This window comes from Haliotis asinina, chromosome 7 (assembly GCF_037392515.1).
Source record: "Haliotis asinina isolate JCU_RB_2024 chromosome 7, JCU_Hal_asi_v2, whole genome shotgun sequence".
Taxonomy (NCBI): Eukaryota; Metazoa; Mollusca; class Gastropoda; order Lepetellida; family Haliotidae; genus Haliotis; species Haliotis asinina.
In genome coordinates, this window is record NC_090286.1 from 34,437,974 (window position 1) to 34,452,301 (window position 14,328).

The 14,328-nt window shown below is 39.7% G+C and overlaps 1 protein-coding gene across 1 annotated transcript in view; it reads right to left on the reverse strand.

Annotated features, from left to right (window-relative positions):
• LOC137291633 (orexin receptor type 2-like) overlaps window positions 1-14,328 on the reverse strand; it is a 50,245-nt gene that overhangs the window by 22,591 nt on the left and 13,326 nt on the right. Inside the window, exon 2 of the mRNA XM_067823042.1 lies at window positions 6,206-6,575. Coding sequence (XP_067679143.1) covers window positions 6,206-6,575 — 370 coding nt within the window. The remainder of the gene's footprint in view (window positions 1-6,205; window positions 6,576-14,328) is intronic.

Genomic DNA, 14,328 nt, shown 5'->3' on the forward strand with positions numbered 1-14,328 from the left:
ACCGGGGACAATCAACACAAGTTGTAATGGGGCGGTAGGAAGTCTAGCGGTTAAACCGTTTGCTCGTCACGCCGAAGATTCGATTCCCCACATGGATGCAGTGTGTGAAACCCATTTCTGATGTCCCCTTGCTGGAATATTGCTAAAAGCGACGCAAACCATTCTCACTCACTCCAAACTATAAGGGCCCCAAGGGCTTCTGTGGTCCGAACCATACTTGTAACTGAGAGTATGAACCAATTTCGAGATTTTGGAGCCATGTATTTGTATTCATGTTGCAACAACTTCTACTGCTCTCTCGACAAGCCAGGCTTATCGAGTAATACATAGCACAAGGATTTGTTACTGTATAATCGTCAGTGTGTCAGTAAATTCCCTTATGAAAAGTCTTGATCCATAATGCTGAAAAACATAACACAATCTTTCAATCTATGTGTCACCGAGATGGGTCCGTTGTGCATGCATGTAGTATACAGGATGTCGTTTAAACTGTGCTAGTGAAAGGTGAACCTTTGTTGACGTGGCACCGCGTCCAGAACTTCACTCGCCACAAATACATTAGTTGTTTTGTGCTAGTACTCGAGTCCGTCTTAGATACCCCCCCCCCTCCCCCAACCCCAAGACCGTTTCGTTATACTTAACCCGCTATTTGCTACGAAAAGATAACATATATCTGTCATCAATTTTCTTTACCATCAACAAAAGTCAAATGTCTCCAAATGCTAACCTCTTTAAGTGGCAAGTTAAAGATCAATCATTGTGTAGTTGTTTTGTGAAAACACTCAATATCTCAGACAAATAAATTTAAAGATCTACGGAGGTACAACTTCTGTATTATTAATTGAAGCGACCTTTCAGTATAGATGTTAACAAGGAAACGTCGCTTACATTGATAATAAAGCTGCATGTCCATACAATATATCCCACTGTTCATCAAGCCCAGATTATGAGATAAATATGTACAGTGGAAGCTGTCTAAACCGGAACTCATTGAGACTGAAGAAATAACCCGGTTAAGACAATATGCCAGATTGTAGAGCTAATGATAAATGTACAAGTCTAGGATGGGGTGGAAATTATATGCCGGTGTTCACAACTTGCCGAATTGGACGGATGCCGGTTTTGACAGCTTCCACTGTTTTGGAAGCATTAATATTAGATGGAATATATAGTTTGTACTACAGAAAACAGTTCCTCCTTCTGTCAAATGAACATGCAATTCCTTAACTTTTTCTCACATCAACGCTTTTACACCGTGTAAAGAAAACCACCCAGTCGTGATGAAATCAAATCCGAAGTGTTAACAATGTATGTCCTCATGATCCTTAGAGTGGGTTAGTGAGTATAATCTTTACGTCGCATTTCAAAATATCATGAAAGGTGACACCCGAGAAGGTTCCCGCATGTTTAGCATAGAAGAGTATTCGGACGCTGGGTCTTCGATGCGACGAGCGAATATATTTACCACAAGGCTGCCTTTCCTCACCCACTACACAATAAAAATGCCACTGACCCTTTCAGTAACTGACCAACAGAACAGTGTATCTGATTCGGTGGCGGTGGTGTCGCCAAGTAATTAAAGCGTTCACTCGTCACGCCGAAGACCCGGATCCGATTCCTCACATGGGTATATTGTGTTTTTGAAGCCCATTTCTCGTGCGCCCCGCCGTGATATTGCTGGAATATTGCTAAAAGCGGCGTAACACTTGGACCACTCACTCAGTGATGCAGTGCTCTCTATCCTGGTGCAGAAAATACCCGGTATTAGCTGACATTATCTCTGATAGTGAGTCACAAACTGTCAGAATCATGCAACAGACGCTTCTGAATGTGGATAAGGTAAGTAGATTCATCGATCCGTTGATTGAGAGATTATATTCAAAACCACATGGTGCAACGTGCATATTTTCAGTCGTCGAGCATTGATGAGAAATAATTTCTTGAATGAAGAATTATGAACGTTTCTAAAAATCCACACACCCACAACTTCTTTCCGCCAACTAGCTTGAAGTAATGAGACCTCTTTGGACCAGGCATGTCCTATTTACTTCATTACAGACACTTAAGGAAAATCGATATGCTTGTTGGTTGTTTCTTAAGTTTGAGTAGACGCATAATTGGCAAGACATTCCACGATCGTCCATGCATTCATAATTCAGGTCACCATAACACCTGATGTGTTCAGGTCTGATAACACACAAACCCTCCAACAGAACACTGACTCTTAAATACTAAAGCGACATGAATTGCAAAATGGTGTAATATGACAGCACTTAGCATCTAAACCATATATACATATACAAAACACACACACGCACTTACTCACTAACACGTACATACATTCGAAGTCATTCATATCATTTGGAAGGGAGATACATTTTACATGTTCAGATATACAAACATATAAATATAGGTATATACTACAAACTATAGTCAAACAATTATCCAATGTACAAAAACTAAATTCACAAGACGTATGTCGCAGATCTTTTCCAACATCCACACTACTGTATGTGATGGGACACAATCAACCCAGGATCCTTGATTGAATGCTGTAATTGATCTCCTTCTCGTAAATATCTATTCTATGATACATTTAAGCCCTGTCTGACAATGAACTCTATGCCCGTGAGGCTCACCACTGCAAATAGGTGCATGTATTGAAGATGTGGTATCCAGATGCACACGCGTCGTTCCTATAAAACTTTAGGTTCAGGTCGCAATGATCCAAGATAAAGCGCATATTCACACAATAGAGAAAGAAAGAAAATCCACAAGCTATAGCGACGAACTGAAATATATGCATGAGGCAGATCAGAATGAAAGATAGAGCCATGCTTCGGGTGAAAGATCATTCCTGCAATTTGGCCACTGAATGAGGATAATGACTACAAGTTTCAGATCTTGCATCAAATACTTGTATAAATCATAGTGTAAATAAAACACAAAACATATGTATAAAATGCTACTAGTAATTATTGCATAAAAAACCATTTCCATCAAAATAAGCATCACATTCCACACAACTATGCTAAAGTGCGATATGCGTTAACGATGTGTCAGTAATCTTGCTTAGAGATCAGGTATCCACCGCACAAGCTACATTTATCCTGATTATAAGCCAGTTACTGCCGTATGAAATGTCATGCAACCTGACAAGTGTCGACCTAATACTGTATATTAAGAGTCCAGATTCAGATTGTAGCCGAAAATGTATTTATAACTTTGACTGAAGCAGTGTACATGTACTTCATACGCATTTTACGATCTGCTGCATGACAACCCCTCCACAAACAGAAGCTGAACATTATTGGGCGATAACGACCCTTAGTGATCCACTCCGGACATCCATCTAGACTCTGGACTGTAAGGAGAAGGCTTCATGGGCATTTTATCTATGCGTAGAGGTATTGGATATAACGGGGGCTGTATATCCCATATCTTTCACACAGGAGATGGTCTTGTGGGAATACAACGCGATTGGCGGGCGCGATACTTTGTGAACGTCGAACAGCTGTGCTTACACAAAGGCTATGTTCCACGTTTAATCTCAAATACAGGCTTTATTGTGATCACTGTACGCTTGGTGGTGAAGCCAGACACTCTGTCACAATTAGTTTGGTCCTTTCCAAGCCGTTATTTACACACCCCGCCCCCACCACCCACCCAACCATTCACTTGAAGCAGTATGGTTTGATGACACCTTCACCTCGAAGACTGTCATGGTTGATGAAGGAAAAGTGACTTATGTGTCGAGACACCCTTTTCTATTGACGTGCTGTCTCGTGCAGGGGTTGTCTCTGCCAGTGGAGACCCCCTTGGCCTTCCGAGAGGATGACGTGGATGCGTAAAATTTAATGTCATAGCACTTAGACACTGAATGAGTGAATTGTTTCAAAAATTGTTCTGTTGTTGACGGGCTAACAATTAACACCATATGAATGTAGCACACTGACTGTAACGTTCGAGGGTCCCTACTGACAGCAAGATATGAGAGAGGCTATGGTCTGGTTTAGTTGTTGTTCGGGTGTTGGTTTAACCGGAGTTTGATCAAGTGTACTGGCCTTCCCAGAATTTATGCGCACGGGGACTGTCTGTCATTGAACTGAAGTAAACAAATTGTAATTGCCGACTGATCTGACCGGCCAACTGCTCCACAGGTAAATAGTACAGTGTGTACAGTCGGGGCGAAGATTGTACAACGAAGAAACCAAAGACATGAAGTAATAGATAGTAATAGATAAACGACATTTCACATTCGTTTGTCAACAATTTGTGTCTATTTTAGTCTCTTCTTGACCTCCTGCAGATTGTCAAAATCCATTTCGTGTCAAAATCAGACCCGCCTGTTTTGCCATCCTTTGACCGCCGAAAATATCGGTTACGAGATACCGGGACATGCAGTGTGTCACTGTCATTTATGTATTATAGGCAAGTCGGCTTACAAGTAACTGCCAATTGTATGTACGTGTCAGTGCTGACCGGCTAGCATTCCGGATTATGCTTGGGTTCGGATAAGACCCAAGACAGTAGATGATACGATACAAGCGCTGGTGGTCACAGAACTGCGGGACAGAACATGACCCTGGTTGGCACAGAGGCTCGTGTGACTGTGTCGTGATTCAAAGTGGTTATGTGATATTGTTTGCCATTTCATCGGGCGCGCATTTTCTGTGTGTATGTCTGTGGCATTTCTTGTCTCTTTCTTACTTTCTGCATGTGACTGTGGCTCTTTGTGGCATGTTTTGCCGAGGAGTGTGTGTGTGTGCGTTTGTGTGCATGTGCATGTACGCGCGCTTGCTTCTGTGAGGTATTTTGCTGCCTCCCTGTCTTATGCATAATCTGACAGAGTCTGTATTTTGAAACGTATCATTTTCTGATCGAAAACTCGACTCTGCTCTGTTCAACTTAGAAGGAAATTGTAATATCATCTGAAATCAGTTCTGTCCATTTAGCTTCACTTGCATTTTTTTCTGATAATATTTTCCAGGGTGATTATAGAACGAATGATAAAGCTATTTCAAGCTGTTCATTAAACACAAACCTTCGGGCTCCGACGAAAACATTGTCTAATCTCGCCCATCACACCTTCTGGGCTTACAAGATGCCAAATTAGGAATCCGCGTCATGACACTTTAAAAAGAATGTCAAACGTAATTAACTCTAACACTCTAGATATCTGGAGTTGTCATGTCATGTTATTGGATCTGCAGGCAAGAAAACATATTTGATTAAAAGAAGGAAAGGTCTGATGCCTTATTGACATCTTTTGTTCACCTTGTAGAAGTGCTTCCAGCAATGGAAACATGCTGGACGGAAATATGTACCATATAATTGGCAGTAAAACGTGAAACAGAAGGAGACTAGCTTTTGAGAGTGACATACGTTTTGTCTGTACGATCGGTTGTTTAGTTGCAGTGTCACTTAACACATATCAGTGAGTAAGTTTGTCGCAGTACAAACTTGGCTGCAAGGAGAGCAAAACGGAAAATCCTTTTACAAGGTTTTTCCCTTAATATTATCTTCATTAATGTCATTCCATACGGGCACTTGTTAGGTGTCGCCTTATTGAGTTTGTTCCATGTATGTGTCCATCTAAGGTTTAATTATTCTTGTTGCTAAAAGTTACTGCCGAGCATTTTCTTCAAAATATTCTATATGTTTCTCGAATAATGGGTTTGTTCCTGTGGTGTTTCGGGGTGTGGCTGCTTCAGGATTGATCTTTGACAACAAAGGGTTCGGGGCAGCATGGTTACTCTATTGTATTTGTCCTTTTCTATGCGTCATCGTCGTCTCTAGAAGGGTAGATAGATATATACGTACCACGTGCTAAAATAGGTCTCAGACTGCGATTAATACACGTAGCTAATCGCATATTTCACTCTCAGATAACATTTTGGTAAGGGTAATTTCCTTGTCATGAGTCCTGACGCTTTAAGAGGTTATAATATGAAAACAGTTTGCTGTTTCAACTGTTCGCGGTTTTGTATTTATGCTTGGGACAGTAACGTCTAATCACAAAACGCCAAGACATGTGAAACCTTCTAGCACAGATGTTTTCTCTGGCTAATATGCCATCTCTATTCGGCGGCGCTTAATATTTTCTTCTCATGAACGTGACATCAAAATCAAAGCCTTTAAGTAATCGAGTATGTCATCAAAGATGAATTCATGCATGATTGAACAGCCTCAATAGCAGTCTTACCTAGATTTTCAGCACCAGGAGCCGTGGCACTCCACAGAGTATAGGACACGACAGAATATACAATAGTCATGAGGATTAATGGCACCACGTACAGCGCCAGTGCCAAGAATACTTGATAGGCCACATCGGTCGTGTATGACCAACTCATGCGATTGTACACCAGGTAATTGTCAATGTCGTCATACGTCTTCGTGATCTCCATGAAAATCAGATTGGGCAATGCCACCAGAGATCCCGCGATCCAAATGGCCACCATTGTTATAGACACTTTCCTGAAGGTTATGTCCGAACTGAGCGGTTGGCAGATAGCGTAGTACCTCTCCACAGCAATGCAGCAAAGGGTTAGGACTGACACGCAGACAGTCAGGGTCTGAAATAAGGAAAGGAAGATGGATTAAACAACCTGTTTCAAAATAATTTCTCAAATAAGGCCATCACAGTTACGACCATGGGCACGAGAAAACCTTAATGTCCACAAGTGTAAAGACGTAGCATTTACACTTTTTTCCTTTTGTTAGAAATAAAATGAAGGCTGGGATATACATGTAGGTACAGCAAATAGAAGGAAAACAATGATCCTTTATACACTCGTGGAACTCTCGCAAATCACTAATACATCAACTGTTTTTATCCTTGTACAGACGTGCCGAAGGAGTAACCTATTTCTAGCGAAATGGTCGCAATGAACTAAATTAAACCACTATAACACAGCAATTATGACATGCTAAATCAATCTTCTAAACGCATTGAACTTATGTTCTGTGTTCAACTTTCTTTGCATTAAGTACAAGGATAAGAAAGCCACATAATTCCAAATCATTTACATGTCATTTGTTGGCAATAGTTAACGTCGAAGAGAGGTTTGTATGACTAGGGTTGTCTGTGAAAAACGATGGTTCACTCTTCAAAGGCATCAGCTACACACGCCTTCGATTTCTGCTTCCGAAACTAAAGGCAAAGATGAAGCATATTATCTCCCCTTATACCCGAGACATTTGGGCACGTTTGATTCCAGATAATTGGACATCTTAACGTAGTGGCCTGTCATTAATTCCCATAAATATTAAATGCAGCAAATGCTATTGAGTCCTGATAGTGTTTTCAGAAGCTATAGATAAAATGAAACTGAAAGAGGGTTCCCATTGCTGTTTTAGGTTGATGGGTTTCAGAAAATCAGTGTCTGTATTTAGAGACAACAATCCCTTATAGCCAATACATTGGACGACGGATCTACTAGAACGGATTCACATGACGTCGTATTACACGAAAGCCCTTGCGAGTATGTCCAAACCAGTTTACTCACTGTTTTGATAGTAACAAAATGGGTAACTGTCGCTGCGCACTAGCCACCTTTACAATGGTGGAGTTTTCTGTGCTGTGTCACGTCCCATAGGCGCACAAGAAACTTGTTATTTAGGGTATGAATCTCGGTTTGTGCTGCTTATGCTTTTGTGTTTTGGGCCCAGACATCTCACCTATACGTATGTACTGATGCTCATCATTGAGGGAAGATGAAGAAACACGTCTAACTGGTGTAGGGCTCACTGTAATCAAGATTGGGATAATGTTTTCTTTTCTGAAGAAAGTTCTATCTTTTTTCCGAACTGTGTGAAAGTTTCAACAAACGATTCCATGAGATCTTTCAACCCCCACAACATAGCCCGAAATTTCACATGTGGTGTGGGATATCCTCACGTGGAGTGACGCCGTTGTGTATTTTCACTGGTTAATTTGACAAAGTGATCATGCTGACTTGCTACCTAATTACCTCCCTCCAACGGCCGGAGTACCGAATGACCATAACTGGATTTTCCAGCAAAAAAAACAACACACACTTAGCAATATTGATGATATGAAGAAAGAAGTGGTCAAATATCGAGATACGTTGGCACACGATTTCCTACAGATTTTGATCGGTAGTTTTGTTTTTCAGTTTGTATTGCAGGACATGCAGAGTCCTGAAAAGACACCTCAGACTGTATAAGAAAATCTGAACACATTCATTTAAGTAAAACTTCTATAGTTTCTGTACACATATTAGATGTTTGCCGAAACAACGTAGGCCCCTGAAGGTCCGGGGTAAAATAGGTCTTCAGTCTTAACTCAGCTCACTCGCTCACTCACTTTCTCAGTAATTTCCGTTATTACAATAAGTCCTCTTATATAAATATCTCAATGGCCGAAAAACGGGGAAGAAAAGTGTATGCATGAAATAATGTACATATAACAAGTATGATTTGTTGCACCTGTAAGGGATCTGGGATAAAAGCAGAGTTCCAACCAGATGGTTTGAAATTGCGTTCATGAATCATTTTCAAAAGTGTTGATACAATACACTTGGAAAATGTTGAACGGATCCTATTCCCAGGGATGGTATATGTCACAAATGCATGAACATACATGATAACTGTCTCGCTGAAACAGTAAATTGATGAAACATCCTGAAGCAGTGGCTTTAAGTGGATTTGTGACCCATTGGTTTCATTAGCGTACAAGATGATTCATCGCAATTCCATTCTAAGTTGACATTGACTACAATGTTATTTGTCACCAAATACATTATATAATGACCTCTAAGAGGTGACCGAGTTTCAGGCTCTTCGCCAAATGTGAAGGTCACTCAGGGTTTCCTAATTCAAAATGAATGATGTTTTAAACGTGAACATCAGTCGTTCTTGTTATAATTCAATTAGTAATTGTTTTCATTTAGTGCTTGTGAATTATTAATACCACGAGCTTTGTTATCACGTCTCTTATGTTTCGCAAATGTCAAAGCTAAGACCACTGGAATTAAACTTTTATTTAAGCAGGATAAACGTAAAGGAATGTACACATGCATCTGTGAAGAGACACAGATACAAATTAAACGCGCCCACGCAGACACATTCACAAAAGGATTGTTGTATCCATAGACTATAAACCAGGTTCAGATACTCCCAGATTAATACAAATCTGGTCACATGTAACAGAAAAGTAGAAAAAAAGGGTTAACTCTTAATATAAGGTCAAAGCGGTCTGCACTTATCGTACGTACGACTTGTGTTCTTAAAATACATAAGTACCTACTCGTAATACAAGTGTGGCCTCGTAACAGAAGCAGGGATACTTGTATCTGAACTTAAGTGCAATTAATCGGATTGACATTCAAAAGAGGAAGATCAAAGTACGGTAAAACATTTCACGTTTCGTTCAGATGGACGCTGCACAAATTGCTCGTTCTCTATTCCAGTGACACAGAGGGACGTCAACCGCACACTAATAACATTTTGTATTGTGAGGCAGTGTTACGCATTGTAAAACATTTTTGTAATTCTAGTATTCTGCTGCTGTTAAGCCCTAAGAATTCTTAACTTCGATCACAGACAATGTGTTAAGAATGGGCTTAAGAAGTTCATAGGGCCACGAACGTTTCGAGAATAGCTGGGCAGCAGAGATCATTGATGTACAAGTTACATGCACTGTATCAGAGCAGTTGATCCTTTAAGATAATTGAACATTAATACAATCATTTTTGCCCAAAATTATTGGAGCAATAATATCTTTCTTTCAAGAAAACAAACATGTACACACATCCGGCGGTCCAAACAACACAACTTGGACAGCTAATCATGCAATATTATTCTTCGTGATGATCCAAGAACCCAGTTTTGGCCATATAGTTATTAATGTTTAGCCACCTTTATAGTTTCAGTGTTCGAATCTTGTTTGTCGTGTAATTCAGTGAAACGGTAGGTCAAGATTGTATAGCAACCTTACTGTATATGAGAATGATCGGAATAGAAACACATGCTGCTATGAAATATGCCCATGCCATCGGGGTTCGGTGTAATACTTTCTGATCAATGTCAAAGTTCTTTAAACTCCAACCAGCCGGTTCTCTGTAAACGCTTTGAGTCATTAAGGAAAATAATGGTCAGGGAACGTCATTATAATGATTGAAAGAAACCCCAGAGTGCTTAGCCAGTTAAACAAACGAACTAAGACAGTGTCCCATGGTGAATACGTACATTAGGTTTCACAGAGTATACATTCATCCGCAAATTGCTACACGTTACACACGCGAGTAATTTGGCACTTACAATATCAATCCGTGTTCATCTGGCGTGCAGAGACAATTTTCGCAACTTATCTAAACGAACGCGGTTCTTTTACGTGACACACTAACCTTGTTCTAATTGTCACTTTGGACAATTTCTCCTCTAGTATGACATGTAAAACACTTTCACTAACACTTTGAGATAAGTTTGTTTTCTTTCTTCCTGGTGTAACATACATGACCACCGTAAACGTAACGACAGAACGTTATTGAACTTTTTCAATATTTATAAGCATTACTTTCGTACATGAAAGGAGTTTTGGTTGGAGTTTGTTATGTTTAGGTTTTGTTTTGATTTTGTATTGCTTGTTTCTTAATGTTTCCCTTTGGTTATTGTTTGTTTTGTATTCTCTTTATTTGTTTTGTTTTGTTTCTTATTTTTTTCTTTTTGGGGTGGTTCTTTTTTTGGGGTAGTATATTTTTTTAAAATACACTAACACGAAAACCGATATGAACTTTTCTCTATATTAAATCAGTTTTCACAAGAGCATTGTATTGTGACACGCCTATTACGTCACTTGTAGTTCCATACACCATACACACATCCCTGAATGCTTCTTTAATTTTACGAGCAAATAGCAAATGGTCTCTCCACCCATGCTAAATATCTAAGCTAAATCAAACGAAATATATTTAGGAGATAAACCTACTGTGTTTGAAAATCAGAGACATGCTGTACTGAATTGATGGTGACTAAGTTTCAATTGGAACCGAACGCGCAGACTTGTTAATGCGCGGTGAAACGGACTAAAATCAGATAGCGTCAATCCAGAATTGATGCCGTCTGATTTTTTTGAACAACCAATCAGAATCCAGTATTTTCCTGAGTCATGGTAGAATTCGCGTTATAGTGAACGCCACGCTCTACAGCATTTATGAGGTGTAAAATGACTGTATGACTGTATTCTGCGGCTATCAGTTTTACTGGTTATGCATGTTTTGCGTACTTTTAATCGAGTTTAGCAAGCGGATAATCAGGTTTAATCTGCGTTTCGGCGAGTCTGGAAATTTGCGCTTATTACACCATCGTATAAGAAGGTCGAGGTAACACTGCGATTTGGTGGGGGAGTACCTCCCTATTCTTGTTGTGGGAAAAGGATAAATATATAGGTATGTACTAATCTTACCTAGTTCGAAACGCTTCGTTTTCTTTGAAGCAATAGAAAGGCGAACATATCCCCTTTATTTCCCGATGCTTAATCAACCAAGTACCCTTTTCGCCGTTAACATTTTATCATTTACAAAAATGCACAAGCGAGTAAAATTGAGTAGTTATCGGGAGTCAAAAATCAAATAACAGAAATTGTGGTCTGAGCAAATGCATTTATCATTACAACATATTATTTCCCAATAATTATTTCATACAAATTCGCAGAACGCAATAACCTGATCTTCGACTTTAATCAAAAAAGAATCCCATCCCGCTCTGAGCTGAATTCATGATTTTATGTAACCTCAGCTCTGACCTCAGAGTAAGGCCAGACAAGTCATGATGAAGCTAAATGTCTCAATGATTGATGATGATTGAATGAAAACTGGGTTGTACAGTGTGTACTTACAGATTAAGACTGATGTTGTTCAGGTTCTCGACATGATTAATAAAGAATTGCTAAACGACAAGTACCCTTCGCCTTTAATGAAATGTAACAAGACTCCATCATCTTTCTTCGAATTAATAGTTAGTGCCCTTACTGTGAATGACGTTAGAATGAGGTCGTGGTCGTTTCTGTTCTTTTTTGTAAACCTATTGCCCTACACGGAAAAACGCGTGTAGAAAACGCATCGGCTTTTTCTTTATGAACTCTGATACTGTGGATTAAGTATGGGTGGTATATGTACAAACATGAACATCAGTCGGGATTAGCCCAGTATTGATGCCTAATTCGCTGTGCCTTGAGTTACGTCCCTTCGGTGGTCGTTGTTGAGAGATTTTGTTTCGCTTTGCTTGCTTCTCGGTCTATCAGCACCTTTAATGATTTGTTCCTCCTAACTGTTTTCACTCACACGGAGACACCATCTATCGTGACGATTCATTTTAGCAGGATGAATGTAAGTATCTGTCTTAAAGAACTGGATCGTATTTTTATGTTTCGTTCACATAGTAAACCGACATGTATTTATGAAGGAAAACAACGTGCGATGACACTGTGGGCAGACACCAACTCTGCTTGAAATAATACGATAACTACAACGCCCACTGAAGAACGCATTTAGTTTGCTAATGACTCTGTCATCATTCTGCGCTGTTGATGCCAGGCACACACATCATTCTTAAAGTAATTACATTAAGTTTCCTACACTTCCTTCCTAAAATAAGCAAACTATTAACTAATGTATAATGACCACATTCCTTTGTGTCATATGTTCATGGTAATTGTGTCCGCAGGATGCATGAGTCGGGAGATGATTAAAAACGTCTGTATGGTTGATGGTATATGTACAACCTGTCGCGAACCTATAATCACCTAATGCATCAGAAACGCCACCACAAAGGACAGCTGTTGAAGGCACGTCTTCCTGTGAAGAAGTCCTATCTCACACGAACACTTCAGACAAAACGTGCCCTGTGCCAAACCTGGAACCAGCTCTACGATGCATAACAATGGAAGCAAGCTGTGATTGCTAAGCTATGGCGATAATACGTATAATGTGTTGTTGTGACCTCCTTGATGCTCGATTTTAAATAACGCAAACATTTATGAACTATATACATTGAAGTTCAAGAATACAAGTAGTTTGAATCATAATGATCTCATAACTGTTGCAACAGAGAGATTTCAAATATGATCAGTGCGACTTCCACTGACATCCCGTCGTTATTGCAATGACTTTGATCACTGTTTACATGTAATACGCAGCAAGATACAGATTGTCAACTGTTCACTGTAAATGAAACAGTGTAATTGTGTTTCTTGATTACTTATCAGGCGTGGCATAACTGTTATTTAGCACCCCGGTCAGGGCGCATTTACATCTCCCGTCCAATACATCTTTTGTTTCTGACAAGCACTATTACGAATGTCTTTGCTATTCCCGAAGCTATTACTCTGTACCTGTAATTTTCGTTTAGGCCTGTTGTAAATGACACGCATTAACGTTAAACCTGAGTGAGACAAGCTTCTCTACGTGAGAGATGGAATATGATGTTTCATCATGGGCTGATAGCTTATGGTTGTAATTGGTCGCTTTTATCCTACGCAAGCATTCTTTTCAGAGGCATGGTTCAGCAACAGTTCCTCCCTTAACAGAATGTAGCCTATGAGTGTTTTGGTGTGTTTCGGTTACAATGATCGACATAAGCATCCTGCTGGTTCTGATTCACTTACATTATCGAAAACCGAAATTCGAAAATGAAAATTTTACTTTGAGTATGCTGGGGAAATATTCCTTTTTGTACTTTGTTATTTTGTAACACGACAAGTTGACACGATCTGACTTGCATGCAAACATGGCCAGCTGGATAATGTGTATACAGCTTAGTCCATACTCTTCCAAAGGTAATTACTTGGATGTAATGTCCTACTTAGATACTTGATTAACTTCTGTTTGGGGCGAAGATGAGTCATTATACAGTATGTTTATGTGACGGTATGTTATTCAACATCTTACAGGTATATATGCACATAGTATTAAATCTCCATGAGATACACGCTTGTAATAACATTCACATCCAACCTAACATAATCCTGATTACTTCATGCGATATAGGTGTCCCTGACATTTGGTGGTAATGGCTACACGAGGCATTAGTTTTTTCAGTAAGCGCGGTCCCCCAGACAGCATTACAACATATGTTATTCCTGAAGCTACAGCACTAGGTGTTTGCGTTTCTCAACTCCATATTGCTCCTTTCACAATAATTTAAAAAAAACATTCAGATGTTGTTTGGTCATCATTTAAACGCCCAGAAGGGCTTTCAGATATTTATTGGTCAATGTGTGGATGTCATTTCCAAACTTGATTCATCCGCGAAAAAATGTTCATACCTTATTAGTGTGGATGAAAAACTGAAAACCCTTTGCATGGG